Source organism: Microcaecilia unicolor, chromosome 11 (assembly GCF_901765095.1).
Source record: "Microcaecilia unicolor chromosome 11, aMicUni1.1, whole genome shotgun sequence".
Classification (NCBI taxonomy): domain Eukaryota; kingdom Metazoa; phylum Chordata; class Amphibia; order Gymnophiona; family Siphonopidae; genus Microcaecilia; species Microcaecilia unicolor.
Window position 1 is genome coordinate 32,031,873 of NC_044041.1, and position 22,220 is coordinate 32,054,092.

At 40.7% G+C, this 22,220-nt stretch overlaps 1 protein-coding gene across 3 annotated transcripts in view; it reads right to left on the minus strand.

Annotated features, from left to right (window-relative positions):
* TRAFD1 (TRAF-type zinc finger domain containing 1) overlaps positions 1-22,220 on the minus strand; it is a 56,970-nt gene that overhangs the window by 23,440 nt on the left and 11,310 nt on the right. For all 3 annotated transcript variants that reach the window (XM_030217712.1, XM_030217709.1, XM_030217711.1), the window contains exons 6-8: positions 10,403-10,663; positions 7,344-7,414; positions 4,849-5,091 (exon numbers count right to left, since the gene is read on the minus strand). In XM_030217712.1, coding sequence (XP_030073572.1) covers positions 4,849-5,091; positions 7,344-7,414; positions 10,403-10,663 — 575 coding nt within the window. The remainder of the gene's footprint in view (positions 1-4,848; positions 5,092-7,343; positions 7,415-10,402; positions 10,664-22,220) is intronic.

Genomic DNA, 22,220 nt, shown 5'->3' on the forward strand with positions numbered 1-22,220 from the left:
CAATATCAGAATTCAAACCTATGTAAATAACATCATTCTTAATGGGAAAATAAGGCCAAAGCAAGAAACCAGATACAAGGTGGTAGTGCAGTAAAGGACAAGTAAAGAGCCTTGGTGGTCTGCCTACCTACCATTGTTCTCTACATTAAAGTTAAATATGCTTCAGGATTGCTTGTAAATGCTTAAAGGAAAAAAAAACAAAAAGCAAGCAAAATGTTTCACCAACTCTTAATTAGCTTTAGGGCTCTCACAGTCTTACATGTTTTAACAAGAACGTTTTTTAAAAGCCAGCTTTAATTGGTCAGGTTCTTGCTGCACCTTAGAGTACATGAACAGCTTCCCTCAGTCTGCAAAAACAGTTTCAGAGCAGAATTCAAGCTTGTTATATAACATTCATCCTTACTGATGAAGCCAAATCTTATAGAAAACGATAAGTATAATTTACATGCCTAAACTAATCACCCTATATGCATACACAGTCCTGCCTAGGCAGCCATAAGCAAGTATCTTTCCTATATGAATGATGGTTGCATTCAAATTAATAATAAAATATATATGTATTTTTAATACAATTAAAATTTCCAGCAATTCACTGAAAATAGGACATGTATTGTTGCTGATCTGTAACAGGGTTTCTCCGTGAACAGTAGGATAATACAGACACACTTGGTTTTAGTCTACCACAAGCTGTCTGTACAGAGCTGCCCTCTCCAGCTTGCTAACAAAAAAAAGCTGACTCTCGCCTTAGTTACATTATCCTTCTGTTCATCAGTCTTGTACCACGCATGAGAAATAAGAAACTTAAAAACCTTATGAAACTTTATTAAACCAGACTTTGATTACATAGATCAATATCATTACTGAATAGAACTATATCAACTAACATTCTCTTGCGTAAAATCTGTTCCCCTCGTTTCTCTTCATTTATTTAGGGAATGGTGGGTGAGAATGTGTGGCTGCATTATCCTATTGTTTACAGAACCCTTTACAGGTAAGCAACCTTGCTTTTTCTGTTCAGTTAGGATAATGCAGCCACACTTGGTGCTTCCCAAAAGTAGCAGAAAGGAGGAAAGATATTCAGTCAAATAGACTTTATAGAACTGCCTGTCTATTCTTGCTATCAAATCTGGCTGCATTGTATAAGCAGAAATGCTATGTAAAGGTGTGAGCAGAACTCAGTTGCTGCTTTGCAGATATCCAATATTGGAATTCCTCAGAGATGCACTGTAGCAGTAGACTTTGACTACAGCTAATGGGCACCTATAAGATGATGAAAATCCATGGCATAGAAGATGGGCTGGAGCTTTGGATACGGGCCATTTATTTATTTGGGACATTTATATCCCACAAGTTTGAGATTTAAAAAAAAAAAACCAAACAACTGAACCACTCAGCCTGACAATCCCACCACGCTGCCACCCCCCAAAAAAAAAAAAGGACAAGGGTCTGTCATGAAATACCTGTCACCCGCCAGGGGCTAACCTGGCAGCCACCTGGAGGATCTGTCCCCAGCACAACTCTGGTCCGCCTGCACCTACCACTTGTACTCTACACTAGAATCCTCCTCCCACTGACTGGGTCCCAACTGCCTCTGGGTGATTATTCCAAATTATTCCCTAGTGATTTCTAGGTTACTAGGACCACACTCCCAGGGGTCCCACAGTTCCTAAAAAGTACCCACAGACCACCAGGATTCTTAGTCCAGACAAGCAGAGGCAATAAACTAAGAGGTTTATTGTTATAAAAATATTAACAGTGAACTATAAAATAAGTTAGGCCCAATCCAGGCTGTGGATCCTACCTCTGGCCATGGCACAGAAGATGGGCTGGAGCTTTGGATACGAGCCATTTATTTGTCCTGCTTATCTCCCTCCCTTCCCACCTGCAGGAGCCCCCCCCCCCCCCCCCCCCTTGGACCTATTTTACAGTCCCTGGAATCCAGGGCAGATCTGATCCCTAGGCACTTCTGGCCATGCTGGCTCTGCTCTCAAAATGACCATCATGATCTCTAGTGGCAATCTCGTGAGACTGTTGCAAGAACTCACAACAGCCATTCCATTTTGAGAGTAGAGCTGAAGTGGGCAAGAGTGACTGGAGATCACTCCTGCCCTGACTAGACCACAAGGGATTGTAAGGTAGGCTGGTGGGGGAAGCTACTCTTTCTGTATCTGTGTAAAATGTGATTGCAAGTAATGCAGCTATGTTGCATAGTAGTTATATAGTAAATAGAGTGCTCTAAATACATGCTTCGATACAATAGTTTAGTAGAAATTTAAGTTGTTAAATTTGGAATGATAGGCTCCTTAGGAACTGGCCTCTGTGGAGATCTGGCATCAGCTGTCACACCAAACGTGGCACAAAGTCAGCCACTGTAGAAGCAATGTGGCTTTTAGTTTCAATTTTCATGAGTCCATGGGTGCAGAGGCTATTTTGCTTGAAGGTAAATATGGTCTTTCATTATATCTATTCTGGCTTGGATACTATCTGGGTGATTCTAAAGAATTTCCAGGTTTAAGCATAAGTACCAGTCAAGCTTAATGTGTTAGTAGGAAATTGATATTACAATGAAATGAAGTTTATATATTAGAAAATAATTTGAGAAAGGTATTGCTCGATTGTAATTTTTCAGAGCATTCAGTAACATCAATAAGCTTTTTTATTTTGGATTGTGTGTCAGACTAGTATAATGTCCACAGTGTAAACCAGTGTCTGGACTCCTCTACCCTGTTTTAGTAACAATCTCTATCATGTTTGTCCTTAAATCAGTTTTATAACTAAATACAAAACAGGGAACATCTCAGTGCTAGTTTCTCTTGTTACTTATGCACAGTTTACCAGCATTTTGTACTTGCCTAATCTTGATTATTTTTTTACACATTCTCACAAAGGTCCTGTCTCAGAGTATATTTGGCTACATCTAAGGGACATGGGAACCTAAATGTGCCAGACTTGAGAAGTCTGTTAAAATGGCTCTCCCAGTTATCAGCCTGTACTTGCAGTTCCTGGGGCTGGAAGATAATCTCTTGTGGGTTTGGCAGAGGGCTGCCCAACTGCAAGTTTTAACAATCCCCAGTAAGTCTCACTGGTTCACATTCATACAAACTAGGTTTCAATTTCAGCTGGTCTCTGTGATGTTTGCAAATCATGCAGGTGTGCCCCGCCACTGCTGAAGCACAATGCTGTCAAATAAGCTGCCCCTACCCAGTCAGCTGCCGTTAAGCAATGCTGTGAGGTCAGAGTTGATAGTGAGCCTGTGCACAGAGCAGCACAGTAAAGGCTAAACTTCCGAGCCTGACAGGCTAGTTTACTTCTTGTCATTTCTGCACCAAACAAATAAAACTCTTCTCAGACAGCCTTTCATTCACTGAAGGTACCTCAACCCCACTAAAACCCCAGAGGGAAAACAATAGGGAGCCAAAGGGAAGGGTATCACCAAGTGTTCCCAATATTCTTTCAACTCCATCAGCTATTCCTGGTATGCTCTAAGAGCAAAGGTAGCTCTACTAAACCAGTACCAACTGGAAATGAACTTATCTGGCTTAACCAGCCCATAACCTGCACGGTACATCATCACCATCCACTGGAGCTGGAGAAATACTGAATGTTCTAGAACTGCACTCCTTAAGGGGTGAATCAACAAGAATTACTGGATTACACTGCGAGATGCTAAGGAAAAGCTAAAACAATGAAAAACAGAAAAAGGCAGCTAGCCACAATGTATTCAGCAAATGGATCAAGAGCCTCACGGCACACCAACAAGCCACTTAAAAACACACAAAGCATCGCTCATGCTCCTCCTTCTCAGTCTAGGCAGCTGGGATCCCAACAGGAAATGCTTATATTTACTACTGGATGTACACAGCATTATCTAGTGGTGATAAATAATCATGTACACTATTGTCCCTGCCCCAAAGAGTTTACAATCTAAATGAGTACCTGAGGCAATGGGAGATAGTGACTTAGCAAAAGGTCACAAGAAGTTATGGCAAAACCAGGATTTTCAGTTCTGGCTTTTCTGGTTCTCCACTGGGATTAATTAACATGGAAGTTTCTACCTTTTGTAACTCCACTAGGTATTTGTGACCTGGATTGGCCACTGTTGAAAAAAGAATACAGGGCTGGATGGCCCTTTGGTCTGACCCAGTAGGACAAATTTACATTCTTATTGCTCTAACTGCTAAGTCACTTTCTCTCTTTCAACACTAGCAGAAAGAGAGAGACCTACACACATCATTAATGGGAGAAGAGGATTGGCCCATGGATGCCTTGTGATGCAGAAAAAACAGGGGTAAGTGAAGAGATGAGCTAGGTGCAGCGTCTAAAGCCACTCCTGCCACTCTTCACTTTTACCTATTTTCTTCTGCAGCCAAAAAAAAAAGTTAGTAAATGCATTATAGGTGCAATAAATTTAAACAGCTAATTTTTTGCAAATAGGTTACATGGCCTCACAGGTTAAGGCATTTGTTTTCCAAATCAATGCCTCTTAATTCAGTTTTATTTTACTTCTAATTTCCTTTTACAATGGTTTTCTATTTCATTTAAAAGCTTAATTATATGCCTTTTTTTAAGAATTATAAAAATAGAACTTGCAAGAAGCAGCAACACGGTTTATGAAATAATTGTCATCAAAATAATGGTACCCAGACTTAAGACAAAAATATCTGTGAATAAAGAGACCACCAAGCATCTGAACAAAAAACTGATATGCCTAGTGCCACTCACAGTACCCTGACAAATGCTCCATGAGGGAGAATGAAACAAGCAATTTGCATTCATAATGCCACACAGTATCTAGGGAGAAAAGAGATGATGCTATCTAAATGCTGCTCATTCATGTGTAACTCATACCTGGTGATGGTACAGGATTTCTTCCTCAAGCTGAATGCCGCAGAACTCACATGGAATGATGATGCTCCCTTCTGGTTCTAGGGCAGGGGGCCCTTCTAATAAAGATGCCAACTCTCTACTCATGAATCCAGGACTAGACATCTGTTCCAACAAAGTTGGAAAGTGCTCAGCATGTTCCTGAGGCTGACCAGGGGAGGACCTTCTTCTGAATGCCGGCAAGACGCTGTCAGGGTTACAGCCAGTCTGTTGTGACAAGATCAGAAAACATGCATCATCTTCACCATGTCCAACACGGCATCAGGGGCATGTTTGATCATTTATCATAAGGACACACAACACACTTTAAAACAAGACACAAGGTATAAAGGTTGCTTACACTGGACTCCTTGAGACTAGTATAAGTTGCTCTACAAATGGCTAAAAAGCTAACCCCTGATTACTAAGCCACACTAGCAGCAGCCATGTGCTAATGCCAACAGAGCCCGTTCACTTTGAATGGGCTGTGTTGGTACTGCCGTGCAGCAGCCACAAAGCGGCTTAGTAAAGGGGGGAGGGGGGTAAGTGTATTGTTTTAAGGTGTGTTATATGTCCTTATGATAAAAGATTGAACGTGCCCCTGATGCAGGCAATTTATTGCTAAAACATGCGGGGCTTTTATTAACACATGGTAGACCATACAAGCACTTTTTTACTGAAGGTTGCTTTTAATAAATTTCAAATAACTTTTCAGCCACTGGCTGGTTCTTTCGGCTGTTTTTTCCCTTAATTGTAAATCATACCAAGTGCGATTAAAATAGTTCTTTTGTCATAAAAAAAAATGCCCAACGTGCCCTTATTTTGCCCATTTTTGTGGTGGGTCAACTGTAATACAATATACTTTTAAGATAAGTAGAATTACAAAAGTAAAACATTTATATAAAACTCATGAATACAGTAAAAACTAACATGCCTTCTATATTAAAAAAAACCAAAATGAAAACATTTACTGTGTATGGGAACCAGCTAACAGGTGTGCACAGGCATGTCTTCTATATAAAGTATCCAAAAGTTTAAATTAAATAAAATAACAAAAGGACAAGATTTGTTTAAAAAGAAAGCAGGGACCTAACATACGTGGAGGGGCATTTTCAATATGACACCTAAGTCCAATTTTGGACGTTTTGCTCAAAACATCCAAAATTCAATTGGGGAATATAGCCATTTTCAAAACAGAAAAATGTCTAATTACTTTTTTCAAAAATGGCTATTTCCTAGATGTTTTTGCGCTCTGTGTGTTTATCTTTTTGGTCCATTTTTGAAAAACACGTCCAAGTGAAAAACGTACAAATCAAGCCATTGGGATGTAGAAGGACCCAGTATTCTTAGTAGACTGGCCAGACATCCCAGGACAGCAAAGGGGCACCCTAGAGGACAATGCACTGGACTTCAAAATAAGAGCTCCCTTAATAATGTACTGTTGCTCCCTTATCTTGTCTGCAGACCCCTCCCCCACAACTCACTATCTCCAAATGTATACCACTACAATAGCCCTTATGAGTGAAGGGGGCACCTATATGTGGATAGAGTGGGTTTCTGGTGAGTTTTGGAAGGCTCACAGGTTCCACCACAATTGTAAAAGGTAGGAGGAGGTATGGGCCTGGGTCCACCTATCTGCAGCATACTGCACCCACCACTAGACTATTCCACGGACCTGCATGCTGCTCTAATGGACCCGAGTATAACATTTGAGGCTGGCAAGTAATGTTTCTAATCACATTTTTGGGGGGTGAGAAGGGGTCAGTGACTACTGGGGGAGTAAGGAGAGGTCATCCCTGATTCCCTCCATTGGTCATCAGGTCATTTAGGGCACCTTTTTGTGCTTTATTCGTTATAAAAACAGATCTAGCTCAAAACATCTTAGTTTTAGTCCTGGATGGTTTTGTTCCTGTTACCCCACAGCCACTTAGAGGGTCTATCTCATGCACCTGCTGCTTGTGCTCTACACTAGCACTCTTCTCCCTCCAACTGAGTCACAACTGCCTCAGGGCGGTCTCCTGCTCTCCAATTACCCCCAGCAATTTCTAGGTTATGGGAGCCACAGTTCCAGTGGTCCAACAGTTCCCAGAAAGCACTTACAGACCCAACACACAAACCACCAGGATTCCTCATCAGTCCAGACAGGCAGAGTCAACAAACTAAACAGATTTATTGTCACTTTGGGCTGTGTCAGCACTTACAACCCTCACCCCCCCCCCCCCCCCCCCAGTTTACAAAGCCAGGCTGCATGTTATTAACAAAGTATACTCTATTACAGCTGACTCCTGATGCACATGGCCACTTTTGATAATGAAAGAACTATTTTAAGGTTACAATTGATGTAATCTACATACCTTTGTACAATATCTGGGCTTGTGGACCATAACAGCCTCTTAGTTGCTATCTACATGTGTTTTAATGCACAAACTTTAAAATTAACAAAAAAAAAACAAACCTACACACACACACGCACACTCTACCTGATGTAAAATAAGATCCTCTTCTGGGAAGAGCTCTTCACAGAACTCACAAGGCAGCATAATGTCATCAGCTGCAGAAAAGAAAGCAGATGACCTTGTTATGATATATAAAAGGAAGAAAAAAAAGAAAGATTTTAATCTGCAGAAAGCAACAGTAGCTTTTTCAGGTTTGCATAAACAAATGTAATTCAGCACAAGCTGTCTGGCACTGTCTAGGTTTGCATCAGAGTGTACAATCTTGCGAGCCTCTCTTCAGAGAAATTACACAGGGGTCGGGGGTGGGGGTGCTTGGATGTTATTGATATGCTCCTATTGTTATTTGCTTATTTCTTCAATAAACAAAATTTAGAAAAAAAAATTACACAGGAAAGTGCTCTAACCTTTATGTCATACACATTGCGGGTTAGGATCATTTCACTGTCTTAAATAAGGAAAGAAGGAAAAACATCCTCCCTCCTCCTCCAATTCGACATGTCTACTGCATTCGACATGGTAAACCATAACATATTAATAAGATTACTAGATAAATTCCGGATTGGTGGAAACATACTTAGCTGGATCAAGGGTTTCCTAACCACAAGAACATATCAAGTAAAATCAAACTCAAACATATCATCACCATGGAAAGAAGACTGCGGAGTACCACAAGGATCACCGATCCTCTTCAACCTAATGATGACCCCACTAGCCAGTCCTTATCCCCTTCATCTATGCAGACGATGTCACAATATTCATTCCTTACAAATCTAAACTGACAGAAATCACCAACGAAATCAAGATAGCTTGAACAACATGGACTCTAGGGCAAATGCATTTCAACTAAAACTAAACAAAGAAAAAACACACTGTCTCATCCTCTCATCCCTACACAGCGCGGACAGCCCCACTATAATCAACACCCTCCCTATCTCAGACAGCCTGAAAATCCTCAGCATTACAATGGACCGCAACTTAACACTAGAGAGCCAAGTGACATCCACAACAAAGAAAATGTTCCACTCAATGTGGAAACTCAAACGCGTGAAACAATTCTTCCCGAGGGGAACATTTCACAACCTGATACAATCAATGGTAATGGTACTAAGACATGTAGGCCACTACAATGGAATTTATGCGGGATGCAATGAACAAACCTTAAAGAAACTTCAGACCGCTCAAAACATGGCAGCTAGGCTTATCTTCAGAAAAACGCAATTTGAAAGTGCAAAACCCCTTCGCGAAAAACTACACTGGCTCCCAATCAAAGAACGCATTGCTTTCAAAATCTGCACCCTGGTTCACAAAATTAGCTACGGTGAAGCTCCGGGATACATGACAGACTTGATCGACCTACCAACTAGAAACATATCTGAATCAACAAGAACGTACCTAAATCTACACTACCAAAGCTGCAAAGGACTCAAATACAAATCAACTTACGCGTCCAGTTTTTCCTACTTAAGCACACAACTGTGGAACGCATTACCAAAAAGGCATACCCTACCGATCCAACATAAATGCCTGATCTTTGCAACACAACAAAAGTAAAGAACGTAATGGACATAACAACTCTTCCGCTGTACGATTCCCTAGTGTGGCTGTGCCACATGAACTTTATCTTACCACGTCATCACTTTGTATTTGTTTACACCGGAGTCTGTAATGTCTCTCCGGTACTATGTAAGCCACATTGAGTCTACAAATAGGTGGGAAAATGTGGGATATAAATGTAACAAATAAAAAATAAAATAAATAAAGAAGCCCATTTTAGAAATTGTTGATTCTGAAAATGTGTTTGCGTGCATCAGCATGATTTCCTATGCCCTTTTTAATTACTGTAAAAAAATTAAACTTGCAGAAAATGTGATGCTGAAAGGGGATTCAACAGGTTGGTTTCAAAACTAGATTCAACAAAGCCCTAAAAAAAAAAAACAGCTTTCTAGAAATCAAAACATATGTACAAAACCTTGCAAACAGAAAGGTCTCCCTTTTCATCTTTGCTCCCAGCCAAGTCATAAGGTGTGTGATAGTTCCAACAGGGGAGACGAGGGATCTTACTAATATTATGGCTTGAAAAGATGCAGTTTGAGATCTTTCTACTGGGTAATCGTCCAGCTGTTTTTGAGCATACTGGTGCTATATGTTTATACCATCTCATAGATATCTAAATTGTTGTACTTTGAACTGAGATAATTGGCAGACAGATTTGGAATAAGCCTATTGGCTTCTTTATTTTTGCACTCGACGTTTTCATTGGGAACATAATAAAAAAAAAATCTAATTGATTGAAGGATATACATGATATTTTAGGGAGTCTAATGATGTATAGAGCGTTCAACTGAGCCACACTGGTCAGTATTTCTCACTGAAAATGGGCTTGGCTGTTGGATATAGACTATACTGAATTCTCCCCATTTTCCTTCAATATATTTTTAGTGGTCATTGCTTTAGACCACTTTAGTTCCCTCTATCTCTATCAAGTAGCAGAACTGCTTAGATATTTTTATTGGGATTGATTCTTTTCTTTGAGGGATTGAGCTAAGATATCTTCTAATTTGCCTGGATAGTTATCTGGGTACTGGTGCTGAATGGCGGCAGTACACATCAGCACCAATATCTAGGTATGGCCTTGTGCTGAATACCTGGGTATTATAAAATGCTGTAAATCAAAAGAAACTGGGGATTTATATACTATATGAGGTTTCTCCAACATATACAATGCCTAAAAAATAGAAACCTGTTTGACTCCTCCTCAATATTTATACATATAACCACCCACCTAGACCACTAAAATAGTGTAGAGCCTAATAGAGCTAGGACTAAATATTAACTTGAATTAAATTAAAGTGAAAACTTTAAGTTAATATTTAGTCCTAGCTCTAATAGGCTCTACACTATTTTAGTGGTCTAGGTGGGTGGTTATATGTATAAATATTGAGGAGTCAAACAGGTTTCTATTTTTTAGGCATTGTATTATAAAATGCTGCCTGCCAGTAAATTAAATTCCTCACACACACACACACCCTCCCCCTCTCTCACCATTTCACGTGACGCTTCAAAACCAACAGCAAGTTGCTTACGTTTTGGCTCATCTGAAATAATAGGTGCTGAAGAATCATGCGAGAGAATGTCCGTTTTGGCTGGGCTAAGAAGGTGCTGAGATGGCGTCAGATCCTTGGAATAGAAGGCCCTCCAAAAGTCAGCTTTGCCTTCAGCATCAGCAGCCTTACTGGGATTATGCTCATTCTGTAGACTAAGTGCCAATAAGTAATCTAAATTTGAATTGTCCTCTCCGTGGACAGAAGAATCAAAATTTATATTTCTTTCCAGTTTCTGTTTTTCTAAAAAGGAGAAAGGGAGAGAAACATTACTAGGCAAAACCTAGTCAAACTGCATAAATATGGCAACATAAAATAGCAGTAGGTTGACCCATTATGGCCAGCAAATTATTAATAAACCAGTAAATACATAGATATTATTATAAACTACCATTCTATGAATTCACTTTTTTTTTTTTTTTTTTTAACATACACAAACATAGTAACGGCACATAAAGACCTGAATGGACCATCCAGTCTGCCCAACAGTCACACTCATTATCAATTCATGATTAAATCAACAATGAAAATGATATTATATACTTGAGTCTTTCTTTGGTGTTTCTGGGACATAGACTGTAGAAGTCCACCCAGCTTTGTCCTTATGTTCCACCTACTGGAGTTGCCGTTAAAGCCCACGCCAGCCTATCCAAATCCATCTTGTCATTTGGGGGTCACAGACACATCCACCCACCTGCAGTCATTTAAGGTTTTGGTTTTTTTTTTTTTCAATTTTTGTTTTATACCATCTATTTTTCTAAATAGAGTTCCTCTGGTCTCTACCACCTCCTTCAAGAGGGCATTCCAGGAATTGACCACCCTCTCTGTGAAAAATACATTTCCTAAGCCTACCACCCCTCAACCTCAGCTCATGTCCTCTAGTTTTACCATTTCACCTTATCTGGAAGAGATTTGTTCCTATATTACCTTTCAAGTATTTAAATGTCTATATTCTATATCCTATCTCCCCTGTCCCTTCTTTCCTCTGGGCTATACATATTCAAGTCTTCAAGTCTCTTCTCCACATCTTTTGGCGCAAACCCCATATAATTTTTGTCACCTTCCTCTGGACCACTTCTAGTCTTTTTACATCCTTAGCAAGATACAACCTCCAAAACGGAACACAATACTTCAGGTGGGGCCTCACCAGCGACTTGTACAGGAGCATCAACACCTCCTTTCTTCTGCTGGTTACTCCTCTCTCGATGCAGTCGAGCATCCTTCTGGCTATGGCCATTGCTGTGTTACATTGTTTTTTTCACTTTAAGGTCCTCGGACACCATCACCCCAAGGTCCCTTTCCCTGTCTGTGCATATCAGCATCTCACCTCCTAGGGCATAAGGCTCCCTTGGGTTTCTACTCCCCAAACGCACCACTCTGCACTTCTTTGCACTAAATTTTACTTGCCAAATGTTAGACCGTTCTTCTAACTTTTGCAGATCCCTTTTCATGTTTTCCACTCCCTCCAGGGTGTTCACTCTATTACAAATCTTGGCATCATCGGCAAAAGGCAAACCTTACCTTTTAATCCTTCTGCAATGTCACTCACAAATATTGAGCAGAATCAGCCCCAGCACCGATCCCCAAGGCACTCCAATACTCACCTTTCCTTTCCTCCGAGTGAATTCCATTGACCCCCCCCCCCCCCCACCCTATGGCATCTGTCCGTCAACCAGTTTCTAATCCAATTCACTACTCTAGGTCCTAACTCCAGTTTCGTTTATTTAAGAGCCTTCTATGAAGAACTGTGTGAAAGGCTTTGCTGAAATCCAAATAGATTACATCTAGCGCATGTCCCCGATCCAATTCTCTGGTCACCCAAAGGATTCAAATCAAATTCATTTGGCATGATTTACCTTTGGTAAAACCATGTTGCCTCAGATCTTGTAATTCGTTGGATTCCAGGAAATATACTATCCTTTCCTTCAGCAATGCTTCCATTACTTTTCCAATTACCAAAGTGAGGCTTACCGGCCTGAAATTTCCCACTTCTTCTCTATCGTCACTTTTGTGAAGAGGGATCACATCCAATCTTCTCCAATTCTGTGGAACCTCTCCCCTCTCCAAGGATTTATTAAACAAATCTTTAAGAGGACCTACCGGAACCTCTCCAAGTTCCCTCAATATGCTGGGATGGATCCCATGGCTTTGTCCACCTTCAAATTTTCAAGTTGTTCATGAACACATTCTTCTGTGAATGGTGCAATATCCACTCCATTCTCACATGTATCTTTACCAGCCGATCAAGGTCTGCTTCAAGGATTTTCTTCCGTGAACACAGACAGAAGTATTTGTTTAGCACGTTCGCTTTTCTTCATCACTCTCCACACATTGCCGTCCACAGCATCCTTCAATCTCACATTTCAATTTTTAGCCTTACTCCTTTCACTAATATACCTGAAAAAAATTATTTCTCCCTTCCTTACATTTCTAGTCATTTGCTCTTCTGCCTCTGCTTTTGCCAGACATATCTCCTCCTTGGCTTCTTTCAGTTTCTTCCAGTATTCTTTTCTGTGTTCCTCTTCTCGAGTTTTTCTGTATTTCATGAACACCACCTCTTTTGCCTTTATTATCTCAGCCACTTGTTTGAAGAACCATATTGGTTTCCTTTTTTCTTGCTTTTATTTACTCTCACAATAAGGTCAGTAGCCATTTTAATCGCTCCTTTCAGCCTGGACCATTATCTTTCCACTTCTCGTATGTTTTCCCATCAGCTCTTTCTTCAGTTACGCCCCCATTTTATTAAAGTCAACATGTTTAAAATCTAGGACTTTTGACTGGCTGCCTTCCGCTCCAGGTGTTATATATCAAACCATTTGATCATCACTACTGGCCAGATGGGTGCCTACTCTGACATTAGACACACTTTCCCCATTTGTAAGCACCAGATTTCAGCATCGCTCCTTCCCTTGTGGAATTCATCACCATTTGTCTAAGCAGAGCACTTTGAAAGGTATCCACTATCTCCTTACGTCTTTCTGATTCCGCAGATGGAAGTTTCCAGTCTACATCCAGCAAGTTAAAAGTCTCCCAGTAATAACACTTCCCCTTTCTTTCCCAACTTTTGGACATCTGCAACCATATGTTTATCAAACTGCTCTGATTGTGTCAGAGATCTGTAGACAACACCCATGTGGACAGAGGTTCAGTGTTCTCTTTTCAAGGCAATCCATATTGCTTCTTCTTTTCCCCAGATCCCCTGCATTTCAGTCGCTTTCATATTATTTCTCACATCTAGATCTACTATTCCACCTTTTTGACCATCTCTATATCCTTCCTAAATAGACTATAGCCCAGTATGTTTGCATCCCATTCATGGAGTCATTGAACCATGTCTCTGTGGTAGCGACAACATCTAGATCTGCTCCTACCATCATGGCTTGCAGATCATGAACTTTGTGGTCATTGCTTTCCAGAAGCAATCTCATCTTCTGTATAGTTTTTTGCTTAGTCTCACCAACTACGGTATTGCTAAGAAGTGAATTGCTAAAACTGTAGTTTTAATTGCTTTCTTTACTATTGTCACAGCTTGTCTTTTGCTGGGGGTGACTACCTGAATTGACCTGCTTCCAACTGCACCCTAGCATCTAGTTTAAATACCTTGACACAATGTCTGAATCTTTCATCAAGGATTCTTTTTCCTGCCACAGTGAGATGCAGTCCATCAATACAAAATAGCTTTTGTTTTTCCATGTATTGCCCCATCCTTCAATGTAATTAAAATCTTCTAACACTAGGCTTTGAGTCACTTATTGAAGTTCTTTTTTTTGTACTCTTTCCTCTCCCTAGTGGCTTAGTGGTTAGGGTGGTGGACTTTGGTCCTGGGGAACTGAGGAACTGAGTTTGATTCCCGGCACAGGCAGCTCCTTGTGAACTCTGGGCAAGTCACTTAACCCTCCATTGCCTGCCGCATAGAGCCTGCCATGAGTGGGAAAGCGCGGGGTACAAATGTAACAAAAATAAAATAAAAATAAAGTTGGCAGAACTTCAGAAAAAGCTACAGTCTGTACAAAAGTATTTAACTGCTCCCCCAACTCCTGGAAAGCTCTCTGGGCTACAAGCAGGATATTATTGGCTAGATCAGAACCCTTATTCTCTTCTCTGATTAGTCAGTATTTGCCTGGTACTCCTGCTAGCTGAGGATTCTGGAAGGCATCTTACTTTGTTGGGCCCCTTGAACTGTGTTCCAAAGTTAATGCCTCTGATAATGGAATCCCCTAGCAGCAACAATTTTCTGGTTTGGGTTTTATTTGTGCTTTGTGAGTCTCTCTTCTCTTGAGCTACCTTCATTGGTTTTGGTTCCATCTCAGGTTTTTTTTCTTGTGCATCACAATGCTCTAGTGTATTAAAATAATTATATAGGGGCAGCAATTGTGAGGGTAGATGCTTCTGTGTCACATGTCAATCTGCCTGAGCCTACTGTGACCCATCTATTCCTGGGTTGTTTTATTCATTGAGGCAGGGTTGGTAAATTGGTAGGATTCTGTGTAGTGGTGGAAGCTGCTTTAATTGCATCCAATTCCTGCTTAAGTATACTGAGCTCCTCTTTTATACTAGCAAGCTGAAGACTGATGGGGCAAGACCTAAGCTGCCAGATGGTGTGTGTGCCTTGGAGCATTACAATTATTACACTGAATAAAAGTCATTTTGATTGGTTGGAGATGGTATGCACAGGTGTACTATGATGTAGCTGAGGACTATTAATGAGTATTTGGCTGTCTCTATATGACTTGAAATCCAGGGGTGGTCTATATATGACTTGTAAACCCAGGGGTGGGTGGGTGGGACTGTAAGTCCTATAGTGATTCAGCCAAACATCAAACCATGCTAGAATGTGCATAGAAACCTTACTTTGGTAACTTGGGTGTCCCTTCACTAAAAAGTCTGAAGCAGTTAATGAACAATTTAGTGTGCACTGTTCCCGAACAAGCATCATAACTTACCACAGTAGCATGACAGCATGTGCTAATTTGCGTATTAATTGCATTTTATGTTAGGAGGCAGAAGCGGAAAGGTTACGAATAGACAATGGGCATGGACAGCTTACTGCAATAACACACAGTTCTTACTAAGCTCTGCCACTTGTCAAGAGGAGGCAGTGAGTGCATCCATACTAACTGCACACAGTCTTACTACACAGTAAAGGACTTTCCAGAACAGTAACTGCAGAAATCACAGGGATTTCTGACTTGATACACCGCCCATTGACAGTGCCATCTGAGTGGTTTACAATCAATTTTAAAATCAGGATGATAAGAAAAGAAGTTACATCATAATAAAGAAAAAAGAAAGGCAAAGTAGTCATAAAAAATTGTTTTACAGAATGCCCTCTGCTGACACTTAAGTAAAAGATCCCTTAGTTTTGCCATGATGCGATTCAGCTGTTGCTGTCAATCTAGAATGGCTCGACAAGAAAGTCCATGCCAACATTTGGTTAAGGAGCAAAGAGTAGCAATTAAGGAAGGCAAAATTGTTAGCATAGCCTGTGAGTGTTTGACAGCCTGTTAGCATAGCACCTGCTGTCCAATCAGAGCCACATTATCATCCACACCTTAACATAAGGACCAACAAGTTTTTATGTAAAGTATTGGGTTTTACTATAGAACATATCAAAGTTGGGGTTCTGAGTGGTAAGAGTGAAATGGAAGCGGGAACTAATATAAAAATTTTTTTTAGAAAAGTTGAAGTTTTGGACTGGTTATTCTGAATAGTTCAATAGGCACCTTAACGCAGTAAGAAGTGTTCTTTCGGTATATCATAAGAATCTCATTATTCTCTGTATTACTTACTCGCTATATTTCTAGAGACTTGTGTTCTGCACAATTGACATGTAATACGATATGCATGATGTACTATGTGTCAGACTTTGTGTATTACTTATTGATAAAGACTTCATGAAAATTTAAAAAAAGAGAACATATCAAAGTCAATTTCACAGCCATGTAGAAAGAAATGTTAATTTCAGTAAACTACAAATTACTGTGATTGTTATTAATAATTGTGATTAATAATTAACTGCCCTCTCTCCCCTTCCCACCCAGTCAGTCCAGCATCTCTCCCTACCCTTCCCTCCTGGTTTACCTCCGCACCTCGGCCTTTCCCGCTGACCCACCCATCCCTTTCTGATTTAGCTTCCTGTTTTCAGAAGGGGTCAGGAGAGACCCACGATTCAGGCTGAAGATTTACTGGGGAGAGGGAGAGAGAGAGAGAGAGAGAGAGAGAGAGAGAGAGAGAGAGAGTGAGTGTGTGTGTGTAGGCATGGGAATAGGGGGCACAGAGGGAGAGAATAGACCCAGACCCCCTCCAAAGCTGCAGTACCTGTTCAATGGGTGGTGGGGTAGCTGAAGTCCACAAGCTGAAGAAATCCACTGCCTGAGTCACCCCCTTCCTCCTCGTACTCCCTCAGGAGCGAGGAAGGCAGTGGGGTGCCTCCAGCCACCAATGCTTGCACCTCCTAAGCATGCACAGTTCATGCATTAGAGGCTGGAGGCACCCCGCTAACTTCCTCGCTCCCGAGGCAGCACAAGGAGGAAGGGAGCAGCTTTAGCTTCTTTGACTGGCGGGGCTTCGGCATCCCCACCAGCAAAGGTACTTGTGTGTGTTGTGGGGGGGGGGGGGGGGGGGGGAAGACAGGAAATGCATACCCCCCCCCCCCACCACCACCACCACCAATAGGCTGCTGCCTTTAATCGAAAGATTAAAATATTTTATCTAAGATGTAGCCCTACTACAAATGATTACCTTGAAATCCAATTCTTGCAACTGAAAGTGGCCCGACTCCATGGCACTTTTTTGAATGGTCACAACTGTATCAATAGCATAAGTACTATCTGAACAATGATTCCCATAGTGTTCCTGAACAGACTTGTTAATACCATCACATGCTGAATTCTAAAGTTTGAATTAATGAAATAATTTACTACACATCTAAGTTACCCATTATGACCAATTAATGTTTCAAAAATTCTAGATTTAGTTTAAAATGATTAATATGGAGAAATTGGTCCGAACAGACCAGTCCAAACTTGCAAGTTATGCCCATCAACCAGCAGGTGGAGATAAAGAACAGAACCGTGCAGCTCAGATCAGCCAGTATTTCAACAATAAATGCAATGGAACACAAAGGCATAGGAATGTCATAAAATCTCCTTCCTTCCTACTTCTTCAGGTCCCCCCCACCCCGGTAATATCCAACATTTATTTTATTTAAGAAATTTATACCTCACATATCCCTAGGTGGTTTACATAAAAGAACATACAATAAAAAATAAAAAACGTGAATTTAACTGCAAATAGAAACTGAAGAGTATCTTAACCTTGCTGAATAACTCAAAAATTGAAACATGTGAAAACAGGTATCTGGACTGGTCTGTTAGGACTAAAATAAAGAAATTTAGCAGGTAAGACAATCTCTCCTTTCCTGGCGTCCTCAACAGAACAGTCCAGGACTTGTGGATGTAACAAAGCAGTCCTCTTCATGGGAGGGGGGGACAGAGACCCCTACTGAAAGTCAAGGCCCCAAAGGAAGACTCCTCTCTGGCCACAACATCTAATCAATAATGTTTTGCAAAAGTATGTGATGACGACCAAGTCGCTGTTCTATAAATTTCAACTAGGGAGACAGCTCGCAATTCTGCCCACAAAATAGCCACAATTCTCATACAATGAGCCATCAACCACCTTCACATTTTTTGTGTCCCTGCCAAAACATATGCAAAAGAAGTCAACTGTTTCAATGAGCTATAAGCCTTGGAAACTGATTTGTTCCTAGGAACAGCAAAGGGAAGAGTCTTTTCACCTTTCCATTCCTCAGTAGCTCATATTTAGGAATTCAGAAAGGTTTCAAGAAGAGTCTCTCCCTCAGTTCCATAAAGGTCCAAGTGCTTGTTTCAGCCATCTCCAAAACTCTTCCTCAGTGGCGCACCCTAATACTGTGCTTTTTTTTTTTTTTTTATTAAGAGTGTGAATCATCTTAAACCTCCAATTAGACCTAGTTGTCTAGAATGAGCCTTAATCTGGTTCTTAGGTCTTTGCAGAAGGCACACTTTGAGCCTCTCAAGATCCACTCTTAAAGACCTCACCTTAAAGACAATGTTCTTGGTTACTATCACCTCTGTCAGGAGGGTTTCAGAGATTCAAGCCTTGTCAATCAGGGATCCCCTTCTTTTGTTTCACAGAGGTGCGAGATCTATTTGTACTGTTCCATCCTTTTTCCCAAAGGTTGTCCGTTTCATTTAAACCAGATCTTGACTCTTCTTCTAGCAAGACAATGGTGGGGGTGATTTTAGGACCTTCAAATGTCTGATGTATGGTAAGCCATCATGAGAAATTTAGAGGTAACTAATGATTCTCATAAATCTGACAGGCTCTGTTTTGGAACAGCAGGCTTCAAAAACTCTCCAGACTCTCACATAGGTCACTGACGTGAAACATTTCCTAGCTTGAAGTAATAGTAATGACATCTCCAGCATAACCTTCTTAGTTTTGACCTAAAGGACAGAGGATCTTCCACGAGAACTGATCCTTGGAAAAGGAGGCCCCTGCAACCCAGGAGCCTCAACAAACGATCTACCACGAGATAAATCAAAATCTCGTGGACTAAGGCCTTCTAAGCCCGTCCAGACACACCAGATATTACCTGGCCTGGATTGTAAGCAATCCCTTGCAAATATGGGTCACGGAGGGAACACACAAAGAAGAACACAGAATGGTCATGACTAAAGGGCATCTTCAAAATTATATGAATAAAAGAAGGAAAAAGTCTCAAAGAGCTCAGGAATCAAAAACGATTTCAAAGAGCTACAAACTGATCAAAGATCCTCTCTTCATCACCAGCTCCAAAAAACGTTCCTTCTATATGCGTGCTCTCAATATGCATTTGCTAGTGTTCTCAAATTTCATATAACAATAGGAATAAAGTCCAGCAAAACTGGCTTGAGAACTTCCTTGGAAACAGACAATAGAGTTGGAAAAAAGTGGGATGTTGTCAAGTTCTTTGAGTACAGAGTTTGGAGTGCCTCAGGGTTCTCCCATTTCTATCCTATTGTTCAATATTTTTATGAGTTCTTTGGGTAATCATTTTAAAGTTCTACATTGTTGCACTTAAGGGTCTGTTTACGAAACAGCGCTAGCGGCCGTCCATGCACTAGTGCTAACACAGCCCATTCAAAGTGAATGAGTGAATGGGCTGTGTCGGCACTAGCGCATGGACAGTCACTAGCGCTGCTTAGTAAACCAAAGCATTAGTCTCATATACAGATGATATTTTTATATTAATACATCTAGCGAAATTTTGAACATAGAGACTTATCTCCGATTGTATTTTTAGGACAGAGAAATGGACAACATATTGAAGTTAAACACATCTAAAACTAAATTACTATGTTTTGATACTCTTTGGCTAAAATTCCACAAAATTTGTTTCCTAGTACGGGGGAGAACTTGGCCTTTGAGAAATCATCTAGAATGTTGGGATTTTCTTCGATACAAAATTAACATTAACAAAAAAAAAGTAAATACTTTAAGTAAAAGAATATTTTTTAAATTCAGACAAGAGCAATATGCACTTCATTTTTCCCCAACTCAATACAGAATGCCGGTGCAGGCAGCAATTCTGCCGCAGTTGGATTATTGCAATTTCCTGTATGAAGGGATGAATCAGATTTATCTGACGAGACTCCCCATGTTGCAAAACTGTGCTGTGCAATTTTTTTTTTAACTAAAAATTAAGATCATGTGACACCATTATTTAGGGAGTTGCATTGGTTGCCGGCGATTACCACAATAGATTTTAAGCTGATCTGTCTGGTTCACAAAATTTTCTATGGCACATGTCCCTTAGATCATATTTCCTTGATTTCTTATCCAAATTTATCACAAACATAAATATTATGGACTAGATTTAGCATTTCTGGTAGTTAATAGGATTTGATTTAAACGCTATTTTGATTTTACATTTGGTTATTTGTCAACTAAATTGTAGAATTCACTTTCCTTACAACATTGTGCAATAATGGATTACACATTATTTAGGAAGGTTTTGAAAACAGAACTATTTGAGCAATCATTCAAGTTTGAATCTGAATTTTATATATGACAATTCTGTAAGCCGCTTAGATTCCAAAAGGATATTAGTGGGCTATAAAAGAAGGGAATAGAACAGATGGATCACTGGTCTGACCCAGTATGGCTATTCTTATGAGACAAACATCACAGCCAGTCACTTGGAGACTACTACTACTACTACAACTACTATTTAGCATTTTTATAGCGCTACAAGGCGTACGCAGCGCTGCACAAACATAGAATAAAGACAGTCCCTGCTCAAAGAGCTTACAATCTAATAGACAAAAATAAAGTAAGCAAATCAAATCAATTAATTTGTACAGGAAGGAGGAGAGGAGGGTAGGTGGAAGTGAGTGGTTACAAGTGTTTACGAGTCAAAAGCAATGTTAAAGAGGTAGGCTTTCAGTCTAGATTTAAAGGTGGCCAAGGATGGGGCAAGACGTAGGGGCTCAGGAAGTTTATTCCAGGCGTAGGGTGCAGCGAGACAGAAGGCGCGAAGTCTGGAGTTGGCAGTAGTGGAGAAGGGAACAGATAAGAAGGATTCATCCATGGAGTGGAGTGCACGGGAAGGGGTGTAGGCAAAGACGAGTGTGGAGAGATACTGGAGAGCAGCAGAGTGAGTACATTTATAGGTTAGTAGAAGAAGTTTGAACAAGATGTGAAAACGGATAAGGAGCCAGTGAAGCGACTTGAGGAGAGGGGTAGTATGAGTAAAGCGACCCTGGTGGAAGACGAGACAGGCAGCAGAATTTTGAACCGATTGGAGAGGGGAGAGGTGACTAAGTGGGAGGCCAGCAAGAAGCAGATTGCAGTAGTCTAAACGAGAGGTGACAAGGGTGTGGATGAGGGTTTTGGTAGAATGCTCGGAAAGAAAGGGGCGGATTTTACGGATGTTGTAAAGAAAGAAACAACAGGTCTTGGCGATCTGCTGGATATGAGCAGAGAAGGAGAGAGAAGAGTCAAAGATGACCTCAAGGTTTCGAGCTGAGACAGCAAAAGCTTACATAAGCTAAGTCTTTAATATGTGATCTTGCACACATTTTAAGGCTGAGCCACTCTCTTACAGGAATAGTGGTCTTGTTAACTGCTGATTAAGGTTCTCTCTCATCAGGTAGTAAGGGATAAACTTAGCCATAGCCCTACCTCCCTTCAATCCAGACTCTGGAGAGTCCAACTCAGCTGAATAGTCTAATACATAGGATCAGATTTAGAACACTTTCAAGTACCCACCAAAGATAAGAGCAGTTTTCTGTGAGGGGTTTTCAGAGATATTTAAAGGTGTTAGGGTCTGAAATTACTGCTGAATTATTCATCTCTTTAGAACTAATTTAACCAGAGAAGGATCATCCCTCTCATCAGGAGAAATCCCCTCTCCCAGCAGCTCTGCAAAGATTAAGTAGAGAAAAACTCCTCCCTACCTCTAGAAAACACCCCTCAGCACTAACAAATCCTTGTAGCGTAAAAGGTTCTTTAAATACAAAGAAAGTACTTTGCTCTACTCTTTGCTGTTTCCATACAAGAAAGAAAAGCTAGGTGAGGGGGGGGGGGGGGGTGGAACTATCAGACCCCTCCAAGATGTCCCCTGGCACCAGCAACACACTTTCAACTTCTCTTAAGAAAAGAGGGACAGAAAGGAGCACCCCTTCCCCTCAACTGGTGGTTCTCCAACTGGACTAGGAGATTCTCTCAGATAGTCCAGAAGTTGCACAGAAATTGCACAGTCTTCCAGTCACCA